The sequence below is a fragment of the Setaria viridis genome, chromosome 2, assembly GCF_005286985.2.
Source record: "Setaria viridis chromosome 2, Setaria_viridis_v4.0, whole genome shotgun sequence".
NCBI classification, from domain to species: domain Eukaryota; kingdom Viridiplantae; phylum Streptophyta; class Magnoliopsida; order Poales; family Poaceae; genus Setaria; species Setaria viridis.
The window spans coordinates 43,749,421-43,777,215 of record NC_048264.2 but is presented as its reverse complement, the minus strand read 5'-3'; the positions used below and the strand labels follow the sequence as shown (position 1 = coordinate 43,777,215).

Below are 27,795 nucleotides of genomic sequence, written 5' to 3'. Positions count from 1 at the left end.
ATTCCACATTGCATTGGCATATAACTGAACCGAATCAACCGATCCCTCCACAAGCACACAGAATGAATAGCTACTGCAAAAGCAATATCTATGTTTCTCCTAACATTTACACATCCACCTGAATCCTGAGATCAATAAGACACTATATTTGGGAGATAAGGTCCTTCCATGCATACATAGATAATACATACAAACATTCTTCATATATTACACCTAGTGATATCACAAGTGATGTTAGCTAATAACAACTTTCTTCAATTTGTATTTACTAGCAAAATACAGATACACAACAAAATTCGCCATTGTGAGGGCTGTCAGACACCAATAGTAGTAGTCTAGGTGACCTCTGTTCAGATCATCTGGTATCCATCCCGGGCTTTGCCATATCTTGGTCACCCCAGCAATGAAGGTGATGATGGCTGAGCTCAAGTAATTGCCGAGAGCAGTGGTGAGCAGCGCAAATGCTGTCAGCATGCTCTTCATGGAGTCTGGCGCCTGACTGTGGAAGAATTCCAGCTGAGTGATGATAGCGAAGCACTCAGCCCCAGCGATAACAAAGTACTGCGGAAGCTGCCATACAATACTCAGCGGTTCCCCCTCCTGAACACTCTGTAGCCTCTTTGTTTCTAGAAGTGCAGCCATTGCCATGGCAAAAATCATCAGGAAACGACCGATCCCAATCCGCTGTAACTGTGTGAGCTCTGCGCCGTTTGCAAAGTATGTTCGGGTTGCCGGTACAACCACTTTGTTCACAAAAAGAACCCAGAGCGTAACGCATATAACTTCAAATGAGTACAAGGATGCTGGTGGAATGGATAGGGAGCCAATCTTGGTGTTCATCACAGTTCCCTGCTGAATGAAAGTGGTGTGCATTTGAGAGATTGCAGCACCAAAGAGTATTCCAGTCACCCATATTGGGAGTAAGCGGATTAGTATTTTCAGTTCCTCAACTTCAGTAACTGTGCATAGACTCCATGAACTTCGACAACTTCCACTGGCCAAGCTCGGATCAAAAATAACTGCTGCCTTGTCTAAGAACCTGAGAAAAATGATGGAATCAGATGATTAAATAAGTGCAGGATAGCAGGTGACACCAATCAAATGAACAAGCAATTCACATTGGTTTCCATGTTTCAGGAACAGTTATTAATTTCTAAGTTCACCCATAAGATGCATGAGATACACAATTTGAGGATTTCCAGAAAAGTGATTAACAACCAAATACCATTGACATGATTACTTCAAGAAGATTTAAAAAATCAGTGGAAACAAGAAAAATTTACCATATATATAAGTATCTCATTCTCATGGTAAGTAACAAAAAATGTACCTAAAATCATCAGAGTGGGCTAGTTTTGCCCTTTGTGTGTGGTTGCTCCTGACCTCATACAGAAGAGAGCTATCAGCAGGAACTTCCAAGCTAATGTTCCTAAAAGAGGCAACAATAACCTGGAAAATACTCTTCACCGGAGAACCACAAGGCTCATCTTGTCGGAATATGGGTGTTCCCACCAGAAATCCTATCAAAGCAAGACCTATGCATGTAGTGGCAATTCCATATCCTATAGCCCAGCTCACATTTTCCTGAACCCAAACTATAATGGTCCCAGAAGTAATCACACCAAAGATGACACATATGTAGAACAAACTGAAGAAATTCCTTCTCTTTTTAACATCTAAACTGTGCTCATTGCTGAATTGGTTTGCACCAAATGGAAGCAATGCAGATCTTACTCCTCCACATCCAACAGCAGTGAGATACAAACCAACAAAGAAAATCAGATTTTGAGTTCCATCTGACGATAGGCATGAGCTCATGTCACAAATGACTGAAGTAGAAGGCATAAATGTTGCAACTGTAATTAGTACCATGCCCTGCAATGAGCATTGGCATCCTATTAGAAAAACAAGCAAAATTGTGCATCAATTGAATGGTCAGGTTACCAGTCTACCAAAATGGAAATGCAGAGTGAATAAGCAGCAGTATCTGAGCAGTAAGAGATTGATCTTACAAGTAGGTACATGATAAGGGAGATCAAGATGGTCTTGTAATTTCCCAAGTAAGTATCTGCTACAGCGGCTCCAAGTATTGGCACAAAGAAGCTTGTTCCGTACCAAAGAGATACGGTTGATGCACTGGAAGCAATACCACCATGGAGAACTGAGCGGATATACACAACTAGGTTTGTTGCGATGCCATTAAAAGCCATGCTCTCCAAGCATTCCAATCCTGCAGGATTTTAGCCGATCAACATCCTATTAATAGACAAAAATGCAGTATAATTTTTACACATCACATTGTTTTTAAATGGTCGTTTCATCTATCCTTTTAGCCACAAAACGGAGAATACTATCACTTAAGAAATTAACAGGTAGCCATGGATAGGCATAGGATAATTGTAGGAACTGTGACAAGGAGGCCAGGAATAGCCCTTCTTACACCAGGAGCAAGAAAACACAGATCAATCAAACATCTCACAAGACATCATGCTAAAGAATGTAAAAGAGTGATAAGTGCAGAAGTGCTCTAGACAAGAGTTGGTTATGTGACAGGTTCAAAGAAGAATACTCAGATATTATACAGAACAAAAGTTACGCTTGGCACAGCATGACTCACCCAGAATGAGTGCCGGTGCTCTCCAGTCAGAGAGTTTACTTTTAGGCTGTGACCCTTGGTTTGCTTCCAATAGATTCTGTGGTTCTTCGCGGTGACATGATGCATCATCCTGAAGGAAGGCCAGGTATTAACATGAGACCAAAATGCTCCTCCTGGGTAACCAATTTTTTTCTCAACAGTTTATTTGATAACTTTCTGTAATTAAGTCCACACATCTAAGTTCAGTGCTTTTTCCTTTCTCGTTAACATTGGCTGTATAACTTAAGATAAGTAGTAAATGTGACTTATCTGCGTATACTCCACGGCCTACGAAACATTTCCCCAACAACAGAGTAACCCAAATACTACCATATTGACTTACAATATGCGTGCATGCCACTCTCAGATGCCCACTGTACACGATTCTAACTAACTCAAGCCCCTCGTGGAACTAGAAAATGAAATTTGGATATCCAAAACCCCCGCTTGGGATACAAAGGCGCCGCATTAAGCAAATGAGATTCGCTCCCGGCGAGCCCGAGTCCCAACTCCCAATCCAGGAAACAAGACGTTAAGTAGTTTGGATCCGGCGGAGGCAAATCGAGCGGGTTCTCCATACCTTGACCAGAAGACTCGTGTGCTCGCCTCCTTCCTCCATGGCCGGCCCGCCTCCCCGCTGATCCGAGTCCCTCGCCGCCTCACGCCTCCCCTAAATAGTCAGAGGTGCTGGCTGCGGAGGTGGTTGCCGACGACGCGACGAGGAGGCGGGGTTGGTGAGAGCGCGGCCGATAAAATCATTGTGGCCTGGCACCTGGTAATCTGGTTCTGGCTGGCGGCAGCTGGTAGTTCAGCTCCGCTCCCTGCGCAGGCCACGCCGGCGAGGGGACAGACGCGAGGGACGAGGCCCGACGGCTACGCGGTACAGGGGAAAAGAACGGGCGGGGTGTCGGGGATGGGTGATTGCCTGATTGCTTGATTTTCTTCTGCTGTTCCGTGGCGGAGAGCCGGTGACCGGTGGCCAGCATCTCTGGAGAGTGACCTCTAGCGGCAGTTTTTGACTCGTGCGAGTGGGGCTTTCGTTCTCGTTCAGAGATGCGACGGTTTCTTTTTTTCCCCCCCTACAACTACAAGAAGTCAAGAACGTGTAAATTTCGCGCATGTTTGAGAGGAAAAATTACTACTCCCTCCGCGGGGTTGTTTGGATCCCCGGCTAATTTTAGCTCAGGTGACATTGAATGTTCGATACTAATTAGGAGTATTAAATATAGGTTAATTACAAAACCAATTTCACAATCCCCAGGCTAAATCGCAAGATGAATCTATTAAGCCTAATTAGTCCATAATTTGACAATATGGTGCTACAGTAAACATTCGCTAATGATGGATTAATTAGGCTTAATAGATTCGTCTCGCGATTTTAGCCTAGGGGTTGTGCAATTAGTTTTGTAATTAGTTCATGTTTAGTCCTTCTAATTAGCATCAAATATTGGATGTGATACGGACTAAACTTTAGCTCGAGGATCAAACATCCCCATAAATAATATTCTTTACTCCCAGAGTCGGTCTAAATTAGATATCGTAATGGTTGGCTAAGGTTACAGACAACTACCAAAATTTTTACTCCTTATTTTTTTTAAAAAAAAGTCTTTACTCCTTCAGTCGATCAAAAACGAATATCTCCGTGGGGGTGTGTTCAGGTTTTAGCAAGATTTTCTACTACTCCCTCCGTTCCAAATTGTAAGTCGTTTTAGCTCTTTTAGATTCATAGATATTATTATGCATCTAGACATACACTATATCTAGATGCATAATAATATCTATAAACCTAGAAAAGTCAAAACGACCTACAATTTGGAACGGAGGGAGTACTAAAGTTTTTATTATTCCTTGAGTCGGTCTAAAAGAATATATCGTCGTGGTTGATTCAGGTTTTAGGCAATATTTTTCACTACTTTGTTGAAGCATTTTGGCTGAATTTAGGTTGCTTTTGGCTTTGGGTGAACAGGCATCACAATCTAAACTTTGGTAGCTGCCAAGACATTTGTACCCAAATGTCACCGCTACAGCTTTTTTATTGCCATGATGGACAAAATACGTCTAAGAAATAGCTCACGGCCAGGCCCAGCTGACAACAAACGCGTTATACCGGCCCGTATGATATGGCCGAGGAATGCTCGAGTCGGCCAGGAACGTGGCGAGACCCGGCCCAACCAACCGTTGAAGCCACCATTTTTTCCGTCGCGCTACCCACACCCCCATACTGGCCCATGGCCATACACGCCCGCCGCTGCCGCACCGACGATTCGCTCGGTACCAAGCTAGCCTGCCGCCAACTCGTTCGGAACCATCTCCTCCGCACACACCACCACGGCACCACTCATCTGCCGCGCCGCGCCCTGTGATTTTCGACGCGCGTGGCCGAATTCGCGGGGCGGGACAAGCCGCGACAGGCCGCCGCCACGAGCGTGCGGCCGTGCGCCGCGCCGCCGCGGTATCCCCCGATCCGCTCGCCTGCACGCGGTTGGCAAACGCGGCATGGCGCGTCCTGCCCCAAGTGCCCGGTGCCCATCACGCACGCGCGCGAGGATCGGGTCTCGCCGCACCGGCGTGTCCGTTCGTCCGCGCCGGCATCGGCACCGGCCGCTCCCGTCGCATCACGCATGCAGCAGCCTTTTCCTATCCTCCTAGACCTACGTCTACATGCAGGGCGGGGGATAGCCCATGTGGGGATCCACGCGCATCCACCCGCCGGACGCATGACCTTGCTGCACTCCCCGCGGCCGACGGCCACACTGTGACGGACGGGACGGGACGGAGCCCATCTCGCCGTCGCCAGTGGGTCGAGGCAAGTGTGCGTCAGTGCGTAGCCGATGAGCCGAGCTGAATAGCTGATCATGTTCCTGAGTACTGACAGGACGCTGGCATGAAGCATCATCTCGTAGCAGCTCTCTTGCCGACTAGATCGACGACGTGACCAACCGCCAACGACGCTGTGTTCCCGCGAGCCGAGATCTCTGCCATCGCTCTCAGTCTCGCCCACACCTGCAGATTGCGCCAATGATGAGAGACGGTGGCACCCACCACCTGGTCTAATCTGCACACACAACACGTTCGGATTGGAGCTTTCCATTTTCGTCAGATATTGGCATCTTTCCGTTGATAGCAACGGCGCAACTTTCCGGCCTCTCATCGACGCAGATTTGGATCTGAAGGAAAGGAGAACAAAGGCAGGTGAAAGCTGGAATCATATCATCTTTTTAATTATTATTTTTTTGAATCTGCCTTGGTGGAATCATATCATTCGGTTCTTGATTTGGAACGGACATGGAATCGTATCATTTGGTGATCAGGTTCAGTCTCAAGGGATGCTGATGCCTTAGTTGACAAAGCTGAGAAGCAGCAGAAGAAAACTCTGGTTGACAAGCTACACCTCGGATTCGTTCTTTTTTTTTCTAGAATACGCAGAAGAGCTGCGTATCTTTGTATTAAAAAGAAATAGAACGTTAGAGAGTTACAACGCGGGCCAACCGGTCTCTACAAGATTTCACTTCTTAGATACCTAGGTGGAGACTCGACACAACCAGAGAAAGAAAACAAAGCAAGGAAGATCTAGTGCAGAACTGAGCCAGCTGCATGTGGCCAGGCAAAATGCTGACAGGGCCTTAGCACACCACAGGAGCGCTTCTTCTGAAATCTGTTGAGCCAGCTGGTGTGGCTGCCTTGAGGACGATCTGCTGAAAACTCGGTTATTACGCTCCTTCCGAATGCACCAAGAAATCAGGACGAAAGCGGAGTCGAGCCCCTATCTCTTCAGGCGGTTCAGTCCGTGTCTTTTTTGTAACCACCAATCCTCCAGCGTCATCTGATGCCCCGGGAAGACATTCTGAATACACAGCACTGAACTGACGATGTGCCAAATCTGGACCGTGTAGGAGCACCTGGCAAACAGATGTTCAGAGGTTTCTACGTCCTGAAGTCCTCGGCGTTGGCTTCTTGTTGCCGCCCAAAGCCTATCCCCGATTGCTAGCCACATGAAACCTCGGATTCGTTCATCTCCCAGAAGTTTCCACTGCTAAACCATGCAGCCTGAAGACTACTACGTAAACGTTCAGTAGCCGAACCACTGGGAAACAGATCCACGGTTTCCTCAAAAGAAACAGACCACTGCGTGCAGGCCATTGAAAATGAATGCTCTGCGCTCAGCGCCCGGTTCCCTTCCATGAAACAGTGCTCTGTTTCCCAGTGTTTGACTGCCTTCGATTACTGCATGCTAGCAGGCTTCGATTACTTCCATGAAACACGGCAAATGCAGCGCCTATCTGAACTTCTGAAGCACAGGCGTTGAACTGCAACTATATTGGTTTTATACAGGCCTTGGGCTCCTGCGACTGTTTCCATCAGATCTTCTTTGATCGAATCTTCAGCTATTGGGTCCATGCCCAAAGTTACCAGTAGGAGTTGACTGAGGAATCAAAGCAGTTTGTTTATTTTACCTTTTTTTATATACAAGAAAAACAGTTTGATCGTATCGATCTGATTGGATGTAGCTATGACCAAGCTGATTTCTGTATTTGTTGGCAGATATCAAAGATGATCATGATCTGAGCCTGACCGGTCGTCGATTAACAAAGCCGGTTTTGCAGTCCCTGACTTCTACACAAGTCAGCTTTCAGGATCATGGGAGCAGAGAGCAGAAAGTAAACTAGTCCTCTCTCTTCACAGTATCAGAGTTGACTTCACGAGCACCTTCATCTATTATATCATATCTTTCTATCTTCTTTGCCTGCAACAAATTGCTTAAACACCCACACTAAAAACCATCTTCGTCCATACTCCATACTAAGAACCATTGGACTTTTTTACGGTCCTTGGTAAATACTAGGAGGTAACACCAAGAAGCTAAATTTTGTTACCTGCCTGAAGACTGTAAAATCAGCCTAAAGCAAGACAGCAATCGACAATCGGAACTTTGCCAATCGGCTGTCTTTGCATCATGTGAAAACTTGGCATCTTCACACCTCTGTTAAACTGTTAACTAAAAGACATGCAAAACTTTTGCACATTCCCAAAAAAATCAGTACTCTGCCCGAACGATGAAATCGGCGAAATGAAGATACTGGTCTGAATCTGATGCCCTGAGCTCTGGCTTCGTGTGAACGCGTGCCTCAAGATTCAGATTCCGTAAAAAAATCCCGTTGCAGATCAAATGACCAAGTCCAAAACTGATAGGCAGCATCAGAACAATGCATGAGTAATGGTTGTTCCTGCCAGCATGAGTAGCGTGAACATGCATGAGTTGGGTAGCACACAGTATAAAGGCACTATAGTTTGTTAGGCACACGCACTATTTCGTCTCGCTTGACGCATAGCCATGTCTCCAATACATGTCAATGGTGTTGAGTGACTGCTGAACATTGTATCACTGCTTGGAGACAAAGTGACTGTTCACTGCAAGAAGCCCATGCATGACGACGATAGACGCATCAATCAACAGGGAGAGGATCCCCAAGTATATCAAGTAATATCTGGGATATTTATATATAGAAAAGAGAATACTTTGAGGCCAAATTTAAATAAGAAATCTTAATATCATAGCTCATGTTCATTATCACAAGCCATATAACCCGAGTCACAGAGACGATCACACCAAATTATTTTCGGACACGACGAAGCACACAAAAACTTGGCAAGCCACTACCTAGGAGCTGAGGCTTGCATGGAGCCATGGACACAGGACGCACGAACATATTTAGGAGACACTCTCACGACGCCATGCACGGCGACCATTGGTAGCTTCGGCCACGCATGGAGGTAGATCGGACACGCAGGCAAACGAAAGGGCTGACTGTGATGACGATATATAGCTTAGGCCTGGACGACCCTGGGGACGGCCTTGCACACCAGCGGCGTCGCCATCTCCAGCGACATGTTCAGGCGCTCCGACAGGTCGACGCCGCCGCCGGCGGCCGCGGGTGCCCACTCGAACTGGTGCAGAAGCTGGGCGATCCAGAGGTGGGTGGTGGCGAGCGCCAGCATCTTGCCGGGGCAGACGCGGCGGCCGGCGCCGAAGGGGGCGAGGCGGAGGTCGCTGCCGAGCACGCTCACGTCCTCCTCCTGGAAGCGCTCGGGGCGGAACGCCTCCGGCTCGGCCCAGATGGCCGGGTCGTGCGCGATGGCCCACATGTTCACCATCGCCGTGGTGCCGGCGGGGACGAGGTGGCCGCCGACGTGCGCGTCGTGAATGGCGAGGCGCGCCCACGAGAGGAGCGGGCCCGGGGGGTGCATGCGCAGCGTCTCCTTCACGATGCACTGGATGTAGGGGAGGTTGGCCACGTCGGCGTCGGCCACGCCGCGGCCGCGGCCCACGACGGCGTCCAGCTCCGCCTGCGCCTTCGCCTGGATGTCAGGGTGCAGCACCATCCTCGCCATGATCCACTCCATCAGGATCGCCACCGTGTCGGTGCCTCTGAAGATCATTTCCTGATCAAAACAAGAACGACAGAACAGAACGTGCGTAAATTCAATGCAACCATTTTACATACACAGAAAACAAAGGGATTGCAATTTGTAAAGAGCATGCATTTTAGTACACAAACAAGCTCGATCTTACCCAAAGAACAGCGATCATGTCGGAATCTGACATCTTCTCCTCTCCCTCGAGGCCAAGGAGGACGTCGACGAAGTCACCCATGAACTCATCGGCGACTCCTCCATTTGCACGCCTCGCCCTGTGCTCCTGGATGATCTTGCCAACGAACACTTCAACCTTCTGGACTAACCTGTTGCACCGGCGGCGCACGCCCTGGAGGTCGAGCCACTTGAGCAATGGCAGGTGATCGGCCCAGTTGAAAGTCCCGAGGAGGTCGTAGCCCTCGGTCACCATCTCCTCCAGCAAGGCGCCCTCTTGGCTGGCCAAGTTGTCGGAGTGCTTGCCGAAGACGGTGGCCATCATGTGGTTGAGCGACGCGGCGTGCAGCACGCGCTTCAGGGATACCTCGCCGTGGCGGGCCATGGCGGCGGCGACGTCGGAGACCATGGTCGCGCCGATGGAGGCGCGGTGGTGCGCGGCCCCGGCGACGCAGCGAGGGCCGAACAGATGCGCGGCGGCGAGGCGGCGGAGCCCGCGCCAGTGAGCGTCGCCGGACGGGGCGAAGCCCATGGCGCGGTGGAAGAGCAGGTGGCGCGCCGCGTCCTTGACGGGGCGGTCGCCGAACGCCGGGCTGACGAGGATCTCCCGCGCCGTATCGGGCTGGCTCGACACCACGAGCCGCGTGAGCCCAACCGAGAAGGACATCAATGCCGCGCCGCCGTCGACGGCGCGGGACAGCGCCGCCAGCGTGCGGTGCGCCACGGGGCTGGAGAGCGCGGTGACCACGCCCGGAGGGCCCGACGGCGGGCGGCGGCAGCGGGAGAGCGCCCACGCTGGGCCGCCGGGGGAGAGCCACAGGAGGACGGCGGCGAGGACGAAGACGGCCAGGAGGGGCGGGAGGGGGGAGGTGGTAGGGAGGAGGAGCAGGAGGAGCGAGTCCTCATAGCCGGCGGTCATGGTGAGCACCATGGTTGCTTGGGTGGTGTGGGATGAGGGGTTTGGAGAAGTTGGTGGAATGGAGCGCTTAAATAGGAGAGAGTCCAGGGAATAACCGCTGATTTGGCAGCTGTTATGGCAAATAATATACTGATTTCCGTTTAAATTGCATTACCAAGGCGGCAAGGAGTGATCGAAGGTCCTTCCTTGCAACAATAATAACGCATTTAAATGAGTGTGTAACCGTTGATGAATGGCTTGATTTTAGCTCTTGATGAAAAGAAATACCATGCGTGATGAATAAAAATATCCTATGTAGATTTTCTTTCGACCAAAATTCTATGTAGATTTGAAACAGGCAAAGCGAGCTTCTTCCGGTGCAATAGGGTCATGCTCCATTTTCAAATCCTAATGGTACGGATTATGGAATAATTGAAGACTAAGGCAAAATGCAGCGATGGTTTATACCTAATGTAAGATGTACGGGTGTGAGGGTTCTAAAGAGACAAAACAATAGCCCTGCATAGTGTGTATTTCATAATACAGAAGGTATTCCATCCGTCCTAAATTACAGGTCGTTTTGATTTTATTAAATTTATAAACTTTATTATGCACTTAGGCATACTTATATGTCTATAGGTATAATAATATCTAGAAAAGATAGCATGCACAAGAGGTTTCATGGTTACATATTCGAGGTTCATTATTCCTCTTAATTAATATATTGCTTTCTTAGCTTCTACAAATTGATCAATTGGTTGGCGGATTTGAATAATTGTTGGAAAACGAAGCTATGTATTTCTTGCTGTGGTAGTTCGGTATATTTATTTCTCGTGTGCAGTATCAGTGTTGTTCGTGAAAAAAAGAACCTAACATATTTTTATTGTGTCATTGCAAAACTGCCAAAAAAAATCTCCATTGAAGGCACAAATTAAGGGGCGGAACATGATATGAAGAAACTGGTTATATATAATTTCCCTTGATGATAAGAAAATAAATGCGTTTGTCATTGTTCAGTGCAGACCAACAAAAGGCTAATCATTTCCCGCTGTGTTGGAAGCATTTCAAGTTTGAAAAATCCAAACATATCAAGCTGGAAATATAAAAACAGCCAAGAAACGCAGAAGTGCGCATCAGCATATCAAGCTGTAAAATCTTGAAGCAGTCAATCAAAACAGAAATGTGCATCACCGTATAAATCTGGGAAACAGAAACGTCATTGTAATATTTACCATGAGTTAAAACATAAGAAACCGGACATTTTAATTAGTTTTACCATGAGCCAAATCCAACAGCACATGCCAGAATATTTTTTTTAAAAAAAATCCATTGACATGCTAGCGGCATAGCGCTGGTTGCGTATGCTCTAGCTGAAGTGGCGAAGCACTAGCTGTGTGCCGTAAATCGATTTTAACACGCAAAGCCAGCCAGTGATGCTTTAACGGTCCATTGCACCCCCTGAATTTGGCCTAAATACGAACTGAAACCAATATAACCTGGAACCAATTTTAAATCGGTTGCAAAAGGAAATCAGTTTCAATTGAGTTCCACCATAGCATGGTCCAAGTCCCGCCAACGTGAGATAGGGCAAAGCATGAGAGCCGTCTGATTGAAAGTCCTCACTTTTTGTGTGTGTAGAGTGCACACTTCGAGGACTTATTTTGTGTTCATCGCAAAAAGAAAATTCTCTTCTTTGCAACTGTTGGCGTATGTAGCAAGTGTGTGTTTGTTTTCATCGTGAATTTCAAGTTGCTCGTCCAAAGGACTGATACGTTTTTCTTTAAGTAACAACAAGCTAGGTTGATTTGCACAAAGTGAAACCAACCAGGATTAAAGGGTGACTTTACTCCCGGTTGAAGGACCTGGGACTAAAGACCCCGCTCTTTTGTCTCAATTAGTTTATCCCGGATGAATTTTCGGGAGATATGCACCCTACCAACCGGGATTAAAGGCGAGTTCTCTACTAGTGAAGGAGAAGGTGAAACTAGACCATTTGCACTTGAAGCCCACTCTTACATACACGGGAGACAGCAGATTTTGCCTCGTGGAGGACATTTTGTGTGGTGAGGATTTCGATGATGGATCTGTGATTCATGTCACCTTGTTCGGCCTCAAGTATGATCATAAAGGAGAGCTACAAACTAAGGTTCGCCGAACCAGTAGATCCTATGCTGTGTCCAAGAATAGCCTCCTATTTTCTCATGCAGTATTCTGGATGTAGCCTAGGACCTACACTGGTTGTTTCGCTCTTATCTACATGCATGCAGTTGGAGTAACATCCTAAATTAAACTTTATTTGGATGGATGGTAGCATGTTGGGATCCACCGTGCCTTTGGCCAATTGGCCCTTTGCCTCTTGTATCGTTGTATGCATACTATGTATGCCCAAGCGTCTTTGGATGTAATTTATGATATGTGGCAATATAAAGATAAATAATAGAAAAAAATTCTCTGCTATATTTTTGGATCTATTTGTTTTTATGTCAGTTCTGGAAAATCTGTGTTAGGATTGATAATTTCATGTTCAAATTTGCTGCATACTCTTGATCTTTGCAAAGTCATGCTAGGATCTCAATTATAATCACAAGCATGCGCACCACGCATAAAAATACTTACAGATTGCTCTGCTGATTGTTATTTAGCACTTAGCTATATACAGGCTTTATTTGCCCATTTGGTCTAACAATTTTTGATTATAAGTGGTCTAACAATGTTACTGTTGGATGTTTCATGCCATTTCTCCCTGTCTTGTGGTTTTTAATTGTACTTTCAATTGTTGTTCACTCTCCGTGCCCTAGGTAGTCTCAGAAAGCCTGTCAAGTTTTGCTGCAGCTTAGTTCTTTTCCTCAGCTTTCTGTGATTGCAACCTTTAACATAATATGTAGCTGATCAAGAAAAATCACCCTAGTTTTACTGTGTGTTAATTGAAGGCTTCAATTGATGATATATTGGCTTGTATTTCAAATGAAATTCTATCTTCATCCACTTCGCAAATGTCTTCTCGGCATTCTCGCTACTCACAACTGTTCATGTCTAAATTGGCAACTCGCAACTATTCACATGCTGAAAACTCATTTTTTGGCTCTCATTGCAACTTTTAGTTCAACCTCAAATTTTACTTGATGATATATGCTTGCATATTGTATCCATCCAATTTTGTGTAAAGCCAAAATTTGCAAGTTTCTGCAGGACAGTAAACCACACTCCCCCACAAACAAATTTAGGGGATCCGCTCTTCAGGACGGGTGATTTGCAATCTTCAAAAATCCTTGTGCTGTTGGGGTTCGTTAATATCTTGTTTTGTTCTGGGTGATTTGCAATCTTCAAAAATCTTTGTGCGGTTGGGGTTCGTCAATATCTTGTTTTGTTCTCCTCATTTCCATTGGTGTGAGATCGATGATATGGAACAATACAAAATGCCCATAGTTGTGATCTCTATTTTCCCTCTCTTCTATTGGCAGCATGACCGACGTGATGGGGAATGCCACACAATGGTCATAGTTACAATGGATGATTGGATGCAATGGAGAAGAAGACTTTGTTAAATAAGTTCGTAATTTTCTTTGGCATGTTTTTTCCCTTACTTTTCTTCATATAAATCGGGTATAAGATACCTTAGGATGTCTTTTGTAGAGAGGGGAAAAGAAATAACTAGATATTTGTTTGTATGAGAAGAAAAAACATTTCTTTACTTTCATTTTTCATCATTTTGGTTGTAGCAGAGTTACAGATGCTGGCCCTATCTGAATGTGAAATTTCACATAAAGCTGAAATATCGTCACAGAAATCTCGTGAGATTCTACCGTTCCAAACTTGTTCTAAACGGGATCAGTAGTGATAGTCACACCCAAGATCTCAGTGCACAAAGGAAGAATGCCCTCTTCAGAGATGACGGTGAAATTCTAGAGCCGACTCTGCTGCCACACCGGCGACAGCATCGTGTATAACGACTCCCAAACCATACCATCCTCAGCATGTACAGCAGCCATGCAAGCTCGCTGGCCTGCAAAAGTCAAACGCGGTCTCACGATGCTTGGACCGGTGGCACGGCGGCGATCTCCACCAGGGTCTTGTGCAGCGCCTGCGGCTTGGAGAAGAAGGGCGCGTGGTCTGCCCCCTTCAGCCGCAGCACCTTCTCCGGCGGGTTGATGCCGCACATGCTCTGCTGGAGATGCAGGGGAATGGCGTTGTCCTCCGTGGTCTCCACGTAGAACCGCCGCACTGAGCCGTAGTTCTCGGCTGTTAACTGAAGCTTCTCCAGCACCGGGGCGAAAGGGATCGGCCTCATGGACACCGAGGCCAGTGACACGTCCTTCAAGAACCACGAGGAAGATAGTGTGAGAACTTGGCTCTGATCCTAGGATCTAGCAAATGCCATTTGGAGATAATTTTGAGTGGCTCAGTATAACATAGTACCTTTGAAGGGCTTTGGTTGAACAGCAGGTCTCTCAGTAATGCTCTGTCGATGTTGATGGCTGTCGGAGGCCGGTCCTTGCCATTGGAGTAGACGAATTCCTGCGCCTTTTGGAGAGTGCCGTTTGCGTCCATCTGGAGCATAAGGATGGCATCAGGACATAATGATAGAAAGATGATGCTAATTCGGACGCGAGGCAAGGCAACATTCGATGTTCTTGTCAGTTTGATTTGGTTAATGTTGTCGATCGACCAAGTTAATGCAGTGGCAGGAGTTCAACCTGCTGTTGGAACATGTCAAGGGCACTGTGTCCATTTGTCAGCATTGCTGCGCAGACGAAGACTGCCTTGGCAACTTTGGATGGGAACATCTCCATTGCGTAGGATATACATGTACCACCAAAATCATGTCCTACCAAAATCACCTGCATAATGATAGAAGTATCGAATTGTTATATTTGTGGTAAGAGAGGAAGAGGTTGTGTGCAAAAAAGAATCACTCAAAGCAGGGATCTTCATATAAATCTGAACATAACAGTATCAAAATCTCCTGAAAAGTTCCTATGATGCTTTCAAATATCAATATTGGCACTGCTAAGAACTTTTCAAAATTCAGGTGAAATATTAAGATGATACATTGGAGCATAGACAAAATATTCCTAGGAATCATTTTAAAGAAATATAGATAAACTGAGGGGCACTCAATTATCCTAAGTCATTGGTGCGTACATAATAATAATGTCATTCTCAAGCATCAAGTCATAACTAAAGTTAGGTGGTGCTTAGGCTTTCCATCATAATGTGGGACCAGTTCAATTAAGATGATTCCTGTTATGATTGTGATCTTTACAAAAAAAAAGTATACAGAATTTAGTGCATACAAATTTGATCCTGCAGAACACCAAGACATATTGTGTCTTATTAATGATTTCTCCTAGTTCAGTATTTGTACATTCAGTGATTAACTACTAGTTTCAACCTCACCCCAGAAGAGTAAAGTACTATCCAAGTACATTAACACTTCTCTCATAATTTTCATGTTGCTGCAGTATCTATTCTTATCTAACATTCGCCAATTGAAAGAAGACAGCATTGGCAGCCTACAAGGTGCTGCAGTGCCCTGTACTGAAATCAATGTGCTCTCATAACAGTAGAATATAAACTTTTGCAGGAACAAGTACTATTTTGTCATTATATAGCTCTAAGTTTTAATAAATTAGTTAATGCCATCCCAGTTTGCATATTATAAAATGTAAGCAGTAGACCATCCCAGCAATTTAGTTACAGACAACAATTTTTCTTTGACTGAAGATTCTTACGGACTACAGTCAGGTAGGCCTTTGTTATATAACTACATTGGAAAGTCTCTATAGGCAAGCAACTCGTTAGATGCAAAGAATATTAAAAATGTAAAGCATGAAAGGGGTTGGTTACTGTTTATTAATATATTAACCAGTAGGGGGCAACCCCTCCTGATTCCTAAAAGAACATGACAACAGTCAATTTTTAGGCTCCTACATCATCCCAAATAGAATTTAAGTTCCTAAATATTCGAAGCATCTATAATTGATATACGGAAAGAGGGTTAACCTTTTCAGCATCACCTAAGCCTTTAAGATAAGATGTAAGCGGTTCAGCATACTCTGAAAGACTGCTAATCTTGTTTGTGTCATAAGAATGAATCCCTGAGCCCGTTAAGTCGATGGCATTAACTTTGAACCCACTATCTTCAAGAAGCGATATAGTCTTGTACCAACACCAAGCACCAAAGCCACCACCATGAACAAGAACAATGATGTTGGTTTCCAAATCCTTAGAATTCAAATCCTGTTTGAGAAATGAACCATCAGTCAAAAATTGTGGTCACAAAAACATCAAGAATACAAGAATCGTCAAACGCTAGAATTCAAGTGAGGAGGAAACTAGAAAAAAAAATATCTGAGGTCCTGATGGATATGTATACAATATATTTATTATTCCGAGTCACAAATTTGGAAATGGTTGTTTGCCGATAAGGACTAAAAGACAGAAATGCCATCAGCAAATACCATGCTGATTCTGTTCAACCTTTCACTGCTTCCAAGAAATTTAGCATACCAGCGTATTCATTGGCAGCTGACAAATGACTTGGACAATGTCAAAACACAAACCTCCCAATCACAATCAACCTGGGTTTCCTCGGCTGGTATCCTCTTACTAGTCAACACCACTGTTAGTAGTCAGAAATGCCGGTATATAATACAAGTCAATACAAATTAGTAGCCACGCCGGCTGCCCATCCCTTTCATGATCAGGGCAAACCTGGGAGCAACATATCTCGACAACATATATGTGTCAATACTGAAACAATTTGAACTAATCAATCTCTAGGATCTCCTACAATTGCACAAGTTGGGATCTCATCAGCTCCTTCCTTGTCCTTTCTCCAGAGCAACGAACACACATGCCAATATGATTGCACAAGAGCTAGAAGCAACAATCGATCAGTTTCAACAGCCCCCCACGCATGAAGAGCTTGTGAACAAAGACCCAATGTATATGACCAACTACTATCCGTCAACAACCGAAGTTTTCCAGTTACTCTAATCTTTTACCAAATCAGTGCTCGGTCGCTGTCAGATGCCTACTTGTTCACGCTTCTCAAGAGAGTTCATCAACCCCAAACGATAAAGTGAGGTCTTAGTCTATGTTGAAAATCAGGAACGCATGCCACCGTAGAACATGATACTATCAACAGATGTAAACAGGTGGAGAAGCACATGTGCATAGCACCAGCCCGGATTTGTAGGCTTTCCGGTTTCAAGGTTCAACGACCTTGCTCACCTATGGCATGGGAACCACTTCGCCCGGCCCCACTAGGCAGTGTCCCAGATCGCGAAATGTAATCGTCTATCCGGTTCTTACATGAGGCAATGGCAAGGAACAAATCAGAGGAATTCGTCCACACGGAGCAGCATCGAACTAAATTGCAAATTGGTCTGACATGTCTGTACGATGAGAAAGAAGAATCACCAGAGATCATCATACCTTAATGAATCGAGCAAACCATGAAAGGACGAATCTAAATTTCACCGAAAGAAAAGAACAAAAAACAGCAAGACCGAGAGAACCGAGAATTATAACTTCAGAGGGGAAAAAAATCCCAAAGCCGCCACGTTTCTTACACGCGACGCAAAGGCAGCCAATCCCAGCGAAACCCCGACGGAGAAACGGGTACAAGTCAAACGAAAACAGCGCCAGAATTCAACGCAGCGCACGCGGCGGCACGGACACCAAGCAATGGGGAGCCGAATGCCGAGAGGCGCAAGCAATGGAGGGAGAATGAGAAAGCAGGGCGTCCTCACCTTGGCGAGCAGCTGCTGCGGCTGGAGCTCGGGGTCGGCGAGCGACCTCGGGCGCGTGCTGCAGCTCCGGGGCAGCGGCGGGCCCTGGCCCTGCCGCTTGGCGGCGTACCGCACGGACGCGGACCGCTCGAACGCCCCCACGGCGCCCCGCTGGCCCAGCACGAGCGCCGCCGCGGCGGCCAGCGCCTCCTCGTCGATGGACATGCTGGCCTTGGCGGAATCCCTCCCGCCGCCGCCACGGCCGCGGGAGGAGGTGGAGGAGCGCCGCTTCGCCTGCGGCGGCGGCGACGCCGACGGGCAGGGGTCGGAGAGGCAGGAGACCAGCGAGCCCATCGCGCTGGTAGATTTGGAGAAGGAAAAAAAAATCCTTGCTTTTGCTGCTCCGGGTCAGGAGGGTGGCTTTGGCGGAGGTCGAGGAGGGGAAGGAAGCGGCGGCAGCGGGCGCGGCAGCAATGGCAGGAAAAAAGGATACGAAAAATTTATACTTCTTCTGGTACCGCCGTTTTTGCACATAAGGGCTCCTGGTTGGAGGAATTTTGTTGAAGAGTAGTCCTGGTCAGAGATCATTAGCACAAGAGTAAAGTCCATCTTTGACCATCCAATAGCACTAACAGATAATAACTAGAGTTGAAAGTGTCGTAAAACTGAATCCTTGCGGGTAATCCACAAGAAATATTGTGCAGGATGCTCGATAATGTCGTGTTTAATCCGGCAAGATTTAGCAGAAACCATTTTGACATCCGGTACCACAGAATTGACATCTTCAACTGCGGAATCGAGACGGCGTCGACAACTCGACATGCAATTCCTTGATAGGTAAAGTAGAAGTAGAACTGTTGAAAGAATATTTTCTGGTAAGCTTTTCAGCTGCCGCTGTAGAACCTGGTACTACGTGACTCCGACGTGAAGCAGGTTCCACCCGGCCTTTCTGTTTCGACAGCTCCTGAGGTTTACATGGCTAAAGAAAGACTGAAAAAAGGTTACCTAAACTAATCCCCGTGGCGTCAAAACGTAGCATGTTTGGTTAGCAACACCACTCAAAAGTAGTAGTACGTGCCAAAGAGTACAGCGACTTCATTTTTCTTGGTTCCAAAGCTCTCTCTATATATATATATGGTCTGAAATCTGAACACAAGTTGGCATCTTGGGAATTAACGAACCTCATGCCATGCGCGTCGTGCACAGTAGCAAATCTGTGCCACCTGCCATCCGCCCAGACTAACCTTGGCAGCCCGATACGGACAGGGACAGGCTCTCCCATGACCTGTCGAGTCCCTATTGCATTTTTTGCTGTCGGTTGATGACGGCAGCTCATCAGAGCCTTGTGAGTCCCTATTGCATTTTTTTTTTTGAAAAGTTCGATTCATGTGTCGTTGCTGGTCGACTGTCTAAGCTGAAAACAGTAGTATCTTGGCATTCGGAGAAGAACAAAGACGCGGTCCGCCGTGGCAAGCCCTGGCTCAGAAATGCGCCAGATGGCTCGGGCGACACGCACGGCGACGCGCGAGTCATGGCGATGGTTCTCTGTCAGAGCTGGGAAACGATTAGTTTTTAGCCAGCCGGTTGTTGGTTCGAATTGAAGGCCGACCGAGCTGCTCATCACATTCCAGAGTCAAACAAAACCCATGTCGAGTTATCTGTATTTTACTCGATCAGCATAGTCCAGTCGATTTGACTCCGCAGGGGATCATTCAGATTTCAGAACGTGCTTGGTTTGACCAGGCTGATCCACAGCAGACACGCGTGTGCACGACATGGCTCGTGCCTGATTGATGAATTTTATACAAATTCAGGAATGGAAGGAACAAATGATTGGGACCTATCGATTTCTGGTTGAGTCGTGGAGGAACAGTATCTTGGCATTCGGAGTAGAACAAAAGAAAAATGAGAAGCACGATTAACACATCTCGGAACTAAACTAAAATCTTTTTCTTTATGACCGGTGAACACACCGATGCCAGGCATTTTGGTGGATGTCCTGCGCCCATGTCCTTTGCGACCATTCAATATTGCCATCCAATTCATCATCCATGGGATGCACGGCGATACGGCTCACGCGGCCACCGGTGGTTGGGATCCTCATCACGCCAAGGATCAGTTAAACTAGCGCAAAAAGCCTTCCACCCCGGGGCTCCACAAACTCGCATGCTCTTTGCGAAAAATTTCTTGGTTTTGAGGTGATCTTGTCAATGCCGTTGGGCGCGCCATGGCCGTGCCGCGCACCAACCGCGCATGCAGAAGAATGGATATAAAAGCATGGAGATCGCCGTCATGCTTCCATTGCGGATTCAGATCATAAAATCTTCCCCATAAACAGTGCTCGTCGATTTTTGGATCAACAACCACTGTGGAAAACACAGGGGTGGTGTGTACACTAGTTTAATATGATCTGAATCTTGAAATTCAAACAAAAGGATTTGTTTATTTTCAGATGCTTGTTGTGTGAAATCGATTGAGCCACCCTCTTGTATGAAGCGGTTTCATGTCATCGTCACGGCTTTCCTTCTCTCGACTCTTCTTCCTTCCTTCCTTTTTTTAACCAACTCAGTGGACGTGCTTTCGAAAGATGAAAAACTTTAACCTTATGCAGAGATTTTTACCCTTCTTTTCTGAACGTAGAGAAAAGGTTAGGTGGGGTGGCACCAAATTGCAACTGTTGGTTTCTCCAGCCAAAAAAAGAAAAAGATTGTTGGCCTGCTAATTACAAGTGCTGAACATGATTAGTTCGCACAAAGATGACACGATGGTCGGGTTTTAAGGGCATTTTAAATATTTCTAGATGCGAACATGGGGTAAGGATACTTGTCACTCGTCAGTCATGAGCATATTATGCTTTCCAAACTGCATGTTAGCAGTGGAAACCTAATTGGGTGGTCCAAGCCTCCAAAGCACTAAGCAACTATACATGTGACGGGCACCTATCAGCAAAGCTTCGCCAAAGAACACCAAGAATGATGCAACTTATATTAAAGTATCCAGAATTCCCCAATACTGTCAAACTAGCTGTTCCAATCAAACTTTTTTTAACGAACCTGTTCCAATCAGACTTACTCCCGCCGTTTCTAAATACTAGTCCATCAACCCGTGCTCCCGCACGGGCTATTATATTTAAAATTTATTTATACATTAGACTTAAAAAAACAAGCTAAATAAATAAATTAGTTTGTTATAAACACCATATAAATAATGACGAAGGGAGTACTTGCTGAATTTTTTTCCTGACCGTAATTTACTAAAATCACCATATATAGGCTGTTCAGAAAAAACACAAGTTGCAAAACATTCTCTACAAAAATTCTCTCTTCTGAGAAGTGAGGACTACCACACAGTAAAGAAATGGAAATGAACAATCTAGTTTTTGCTTTTAGCCCAACCAACCACATTACCAGCATACACGTTTCCTCTTTCTTTTGTCAACTTTGTTGACACGAGAACACAGTAATGGAAAGATCAAAGGTGAATTTCGTCTGATTTCGGCACAATGGCACCGATCAATTCAGCTCTGATCTCCAGCAGCTTGCTGCTCAGTGTTCACTCACATGTTCCCCACCAAAAGCTTCACTGGAAGTTTCTTCAGGGCCATCCTTTTGGCATGGGGGGAAAGCCCCCGGCCCAGATCAGGCAGATGAGATGAGGAGCATCATTGTTCACTTCCCATGGCATCAGGGCCACCCACAAATATCATGGATCACATGAGACTCCACGTACGGTTACCTCTTTCTCTGTCCTTTTTTAGCTTCATCACAAAAGAAGCCGCGATACGGTGCTCATGGCTAATCATAGAAGAACATCATCTGAACACCGTGCGAGCCATCATTTCCTCATGAGCTTCTGGAGTGCGGAGTAAGGCTCAAAGAGATTCTGCCTCAAGCTGCCCTGCAACTGCAAGCACATATCTTATTGTCATGGCATCATGCAATTGCATGGGTGTGTTGATCCTGCACGTCAGCTTTTGGGATGCAGATAAAAGTCAAGTGAGATTATTGGAGCTAGGAAGCTCCACTGTCCGAAGAATTCCTTGTCTTTGCCGCCCTAGACAGAACTGTTTACAATGGTGGGCAATACTTCTGCATCTGCATGTACGTGTACTCGTCAGAAAAATGTGTGATCATGGACCATAAGCCATCACATGTGTTCAGAGTTTAAGCAGGGGAGTCTCTAGGCTGTCTGAAACTGACTGAAAGCACTAGTTGGTTCAGCCATGTACATAAAGAACTAAAGAGGAACGTTAAGATATGCTAGTTATTATACTTAAAGCACAAAAGCGCTCCAGTTCCGGCCGGGACCAGCAAGGGTAAGAATCAACTGAATCCAAATCAGAACCACACCTGCGAACTCTGTGAGCTGGTGTACATCCTTCAGTGCACCTAGGCATCTGGTTCTTCAAACTGAAAGCAACTGATTGAAGATCATGTGGTGGTTGAATGAACTGTCTGTCAATGGATGAATATACCTGCTGCCGGCTCCAATTGGCCTTGCATTCAGTAAAGAGCAGATCAGGTTAAAGAAAACCTAGATGTGCATCTACTTCACATGATCGATGGCCAGCAAGTACATCCTCGATCAAGGTCCCCAGCCACCTGAGCGAGCAGTTTGTGGTCCAGGAATACGTGTGCGCAACGCTTGTATGAGCTGCGTGCGTGCGTGCGTGCGCGCGTGTGTGTGCAGCGTGTATATCAGCAATCATATGCATGTGCACAGAAAGGCGCCGATCGATCAATCGATCAGGAAGCCTTTTACGTACATTGTAAAATGCAGATGCTTCTGGTTGCCGACGCATGACGATCCGCGACGAGTTGTAAAGGGACAGACGAAATCGCGCGCACGTAGCAAGTGGGTCGTCGTTCGAGGGCTCTGATCTCTCGGATTTTCGATCAAAATCACAAGCTTTTGAAACGGGAGTTGGATGCGAGAGCCAAGTGCTGAACTAGAACGACGAGTGAAAGTCACAGTCGTTGTCCCTTGTCCGTGTCGGCGCAGCGGGGACGACGGTGGAGAAACGGGCCGTTCTGTCTGTTCGTGGGCCGCTTTTCAGGACCCTGCTCGACTAGACGGAACGGCCCGTTTGAAGATCCAGATCACTCCCACGATCTCCTGGGCCTGCGCGTCTCTGGCCCTCTCTGCTTTTCGCTTCTCCATTTCCAGGCCCCTCCTCACCAGTAAGTCACCAGGCTCCTTCACGGAACCGCTTCAACACCAAGAAGGCAAGACGCACATGCTTCGCGCTTAAAACTGACTCGTTGCTAAGTTCGTTCCCCATGACCCCCATGAGTGTACTCCTACGCATGCATTGTGCTTCTGGCACACATGATTCGGCAGTTAATCAGGCCTAGCTTGTGCGGTTATGCCTGCTACACACGTGCATGGCTTCCCTAAACATGACAGCGATGTTCAGTAGTCTTCCCTTTACTGCATAGCAGCAGAAATGCAGAATATGGCTGCCCTGTTCGTGAATATTTTTAGGATCTATCTTGCGAAATAGATCTACCTTATCTAGTAGAGGCTACCTAATACTTGTGTTTAAACTTTCTACTATAACGATTTTCATGTTTATTTTATGACTAGTCAATTCCCTTAGTGGATGCTATTGCTAGGTGATGTGAGCAAGCACACGTTTGAAGAGAAGCCATACGGAACTGTCTGCAATAGTTACCGGCTTTTACCCCCTTCGTCTAGAAAAAATATATGCAATTCCAGTTTTATTTTAAGCCAAACTATCTTAATTTACCATGTTTTAAACAATATTTATGACGTGAAATATGATACTACAGAAAATATTTCACGATAAATTTATTAGTACTTATTTAGTATCATAAACATTGACATTTTTATATAAATTTGGTCAACTAAATAGAGTTTGACAAAAGGCAAAGGGAGTATTTGCTATCTCATTGTCGACTCATATAAGATATTATAAAAGTCGAATTCTCCAACATCTATTTTAGCACACTGCATAAACTAACTGAGTCCAAAAATAAAGAAAAAATAATTGGAGATGAGATGGAAAGTTGAGTCGTCCATAAGAGGAACGGTAAGCACAAAGCTCATTGGCTCTGATCCCGCAGATTTTTTCAATAAAAACAGTAGATTTAAAACCAAGAGTTGCATGCCAAGTTGCCAACCCTAGTGATGCACTGGAACGATGACGTGAACACTATCAAAGATTTATATTGAATAAGGTATATGCCCGTGTGTTGCTACAAGCAATACAAATTCTCTCCATGAGCATTAGTTTTTATCATATGAAACATTTATAACGACATGTCGCAATGGAGATACACACTCTCAAATAAGAAAAAGCACAAATCATTGTATATCAAAAAAGGTTGCCTACTCAGACAGGTAATGGATCGTGCAACTTCATTGCCTTCCTCTCGCCCTCACCTTTTGCCCCTGCCACCACCCTCATCGTGACACGATATTCATACCATGACACATAAGAAAAAGAAGTGAAAGAACACAAATTCAGATTCAGAGACATTAGCTAACACTATGAAAAGTCAGAACATAGGGCATAAAACTCCTCCCACAGCCTCGACAACTGCCTCCTTCTTCCCCACCCTCCTTCCCACCCAAGGATATGCGAGCCATGCAGCTGTGTCCGTCGATTTGCACCGGCTACCCCAAAGCGTAGCCTATGTGCTCTCCAGTTCACCTCGCGCAGGAGGCGTGCATGTGAACTTAATTTTTACCATGTGTTTTATAAAGAAACTTAGATTTGGACCATAGCACCTATATTGGAAGTTAATTCTTTAAAATACTACTTTCCAAACCATGAATTTAGATATTTTTATTGTTAGAAACTATCTCGGATTAAACAACTTTGCAAAAAAAAACTCATGGTCATTGTAGTGTTGCCATGTGGCAACTGTTGGCGCCTCTTATGCACACAATAAATTTATTGTAAGGATAAGGCACATCCGTGCAGTTGTATTTTTCCATAGGTTTAATTCTTTCAAGGTTTATCAAATCCAAGAAACAAGCAGGTTGTTGGTCTTTTGCTTTATAATAAGCTTATTAACCCTATCAATATTCATATGACGACATAACATGTAAAATAAGCATGTATGTACGTAAAAGAAATATGCTAATTAATGATGGAAGTTATATGAAAAACATCATACAATATTGCACTTATATTGCAGTTCTAAAAATTTAGTTATAATGTAGATCCTGTAAGAGTTTCTTTTCTTATAATTTTGAATTGTGCGTGTAGTAGCTGCTGATGTAAAGCATGTTAAAGCTAATAGGAAGCCTGTTGGTGGTAGAGAGAAGCATTTTCCTTCCTCTAAAGAGAAGTCAATATGTTAAATTAGTTTGTCATAAATGTCATATAACTGAAAGAAGAGTATAGTTGTTTGCCTATCATCCCACAGGGTCTAGAGGCTGTAATGGATATCGCTAACTTATGGTCTATTTCGTATAAGGAGATCATCTACCACCCTGAGTTCATGTGTGATGAGATGCTGGCCACCCTCTTCATGGAGTACCAGAGGTTAGTTAAGGAAACAATTGCCAACTCGTGGTCTTGATTCCGATGCGATGAAGATCATGAACTATATTCATTTAGTGATGGGGTCATATGTGTCAGTAGTTTGCATCAGCCATGATTTGTTGACACAGTGGTGTTACTTTCATTTTCAAGACGATGATACTGGACTGGGCGCTTTGACAAGTAAGCAAAAGAAGATTTTCAAGAAGCTTAAGAAGAAGATGAAAAAGAACCAGCTCTTAAAATTTGATAGCATGAAACTCAATTTGGCTGGAGCTTTAGTTTTTGATGTGCATCATCATTCCCAAGCCCATATTGTTGAACCACGTGTTGATAAGGTGGCTTTCAATTTGTCTCATAATCACAATTTTGCAACAAATCCTCATACATGGAAAGATGTAGTGGTTTTGCTACACCACATATTTCATCTATTCCCACACCTAGCCATTAGCCAACAGAGCATTTCACATGTACAAGATGTGGGACTTGTTGTCTATAGAGCGTCAATTTCCTATCCCCCTAATTTATGAAGGTAGCTTCTTTTTCTATTTGCAATACTATCATTTCTACTCCTCGGAAGTTGAAACATCCCTTTTCATTGATCCTAGTTGTATTTTGTTCTTTATTTTGCAGCCCCTGCTAATGCTGTGCTGGATGATGAGAAGCCCGATGCTAAGCTTGGATCAAAGAACAGGAATATGATTTTGCTGATAAAAGGACACCTGCTAGGGACATAAACTTGATGTTGCTGACCAAACGACCTCCTGGTGCTAATCCTGGTGCTGGTTCTGAGGAACATGAAGCTGATGTTGCTGACAAAAACCTCCTGCTGTTGATGAGAATGCAGCTGCAGAGTGATAATGAGACCATCGATATCTCCTGCTAAGAAATCCACTGCTGTAGAAGAAGCTAGAAAGCTGAAACTTGATAAGAAATCCACAGCTGTGGATGAAGCTTGAAAGCTGAAACTTGCTTCTGTTGTTGAGGCATTTGAGTGATGAGTGGACTTTGTGCATGCTCATGCTGATAGAAAACCACTACGGATCAGCATCCATTCGCCTCCTCTCATCAGTTCACCAACGCCAACCCTCAATCTCAAGTGATCAATCTCCATCAGATTCAGAGCAAGTGAGTTAACAGCGCCACTGCCATGCACGACAACACCTCCCTAGTTGCCACAGTAGAGTGAAGGGACACGACTCCCTTGCACAGATGCACAACTAACCAGGCCGCGTACGCATTGGCGTGTACCCATGCACACACGCACCCGTCAGTCCACTGCACGCCGTCGTCCACGGTCCACCGGAGTACCGTGCCTGTCCTCCTACAGACCTACACCATCGCACATCACGCAGCCGTAGCACGCACAGTGACGACGACGACGTTGCGTTGCTCAGCTCGTCAGGTGAGAGATCGATGGCATGGCGCGACGGTGGACGGGTGGAGCATGTAGCAACCCACGCGCGCGAATCATTGAGCTCGCCGTCGTGGTCTCCGGGCCGGCAAAGCCAAGCTCGGCGACAAGGTGTGTACCAAACGAAACGAAAACGATAGTGGATCGGAGTCTGGAATGACCGGCCAGCCACATGCTGTCCCAGGAATGGAATTGCAAGGCCTGTCGGTCCATTAAGGCTCTCTGAATGCGAGCGATAATTCAAGACTTCTACGGCTCTAGATTAATTATAAAGAGTTTCAATCGATTTATCTCGAATACAAGCTTTTGAAATTAGAGACTGGACTACGCATGCGTTGACGATATAGATGTCCATTCGGGCCGCCCGGCCCGGTCCGGCACGGGCTCGGCATGGCCCGTTCGTTTTCGTGCCGGGCCTGGCCCGTCACGATAACACCCTCGTGCCGGGCCGGGCCAGCCCACGGGCCGTGGGGGCTGCCCATGCATGGGCCCGTGAGGTCTTTTCCGTGCCGGGCCGGCCCAAAGGGCCCGTCTTTTTTTACGGGTCGGGCCAGCCCACAGCCCATATTCGACACAACACAACACACAATCACAAAATCACAGACACAGACACAATCACAATTCACAAATCATTTGAGCTGTTAACATGGAATCACAGACACAACACACAATCACAAAATCACAGACACAATCACAAAATCACAGACATTCATCACATGGAATTATTAGAGCTGTTTAACACTTGATCTGTGTGATCAAGTGTTGGCTGCCTCATTAAAAACCTTCCTAGGTAAAAACTCACCCTTGTGAGAAAACCCTAGGAAGGGAAAAAGAGTACAGCCAGCTCATTGTTTCAATTCAACATTACAAAGAGTTTGAGACACACACAGAGACTGACAGACACAAAACATATTAACATCTAATGAACAACTGGGCAACTGGCCAAGCTCCATGCTCCAACAGGCAACAGGCATTCAAAGTCAAGTCTCCAAGTCTCCAAGTCCAACAGCA

The 27,795-nt window shown here is 45.8% G+C and overlaps 3 protein-coding genes across 3 annotated transcripts; all 3 read right to left on the bottom strand.

Moving 5' to 3' along the window:
• Positions 1 to 119: 119 nt before the first annotated feature.
• On the bottom strand, positions 120 to 3,612 carry LOC117843330 (protein NRT1/ PTR FAMILY 8.3). Its single transcript, XM_034723898.2, has 5 exons — positions 3,216 to 3,612; positions 2,618 to 2,726; positions 2,013 to 2,230; positions 1,331 to 1,875; positions 120 to 1,039 (listed from the first exon to the last, which is right to left on the bottom strand). The coding sequence occupies exons 1-5, from the start codon at positions 3,252 to 3,254 to the stop codon at positions 235 to 237; spliced, it is 1,716 nt and encodes a 571-aa protein (XP_034579789.1). The 5' UTR covers positions 3,255 to 3,612; the 3' UTR covers positions 120 to 234.
• Positions 3,613 to 8,164: 4,552 nt separating this feature from the next.
• Positions 8,165 to 10,166, bottom strand: LOC117845859 (cytochrome P450 78A5). The gene is made up of 2 exons (XM_034726940.2): positions 9,207 to 10,166; positions 8,165 to 9,076 (listed from the first exon to the last, which is right to left on the bottom strand). Exons 1-2 carry the CDS (start codon positions 10,152 to 10,154, stop codon positions 8,462 to 8,464), a joined length of 1,563 nt encoding a protein of 520 aa, XP_034582831.1. The 5' UTR covers positions 10,155 to 10,166; the 3' UTR covers positions 8,165 to 8,461.
• A 3,613-nt stretch (positions 10,167 to 13,779) lies between these two features.
• On the bottom strand, positions 13,780 to 18,337 carry LOC117842259 (putative methylesterase 11, chloroplastic). Its single transcript, XM_034722645.2, has 5 exons — positions 17,879 to 18,337; positions 16,125 to 16,361; positions 14,816 to 14,959; positions 14,538 to 14,669; positions 13,780 to 14,433 (listed from the first exon to the last, which is right to left on the bottom strand). The coding sequence occupies exons 1-5, from the start codon at positions 18,209 to 18,211 to the stop codon at positions 14,146 to 14,148; spliced, it is 1,134 nt and encodes a 377-aa protein (XP_034578536.1). The 5' UTR covers positions 18,212 to 18,337; the 3' UTR covers positions 13,780 to 14,145.
• Between the last annotated feature and the right edge of the window lie 9,458 nt (positions 18,338 to 27,795).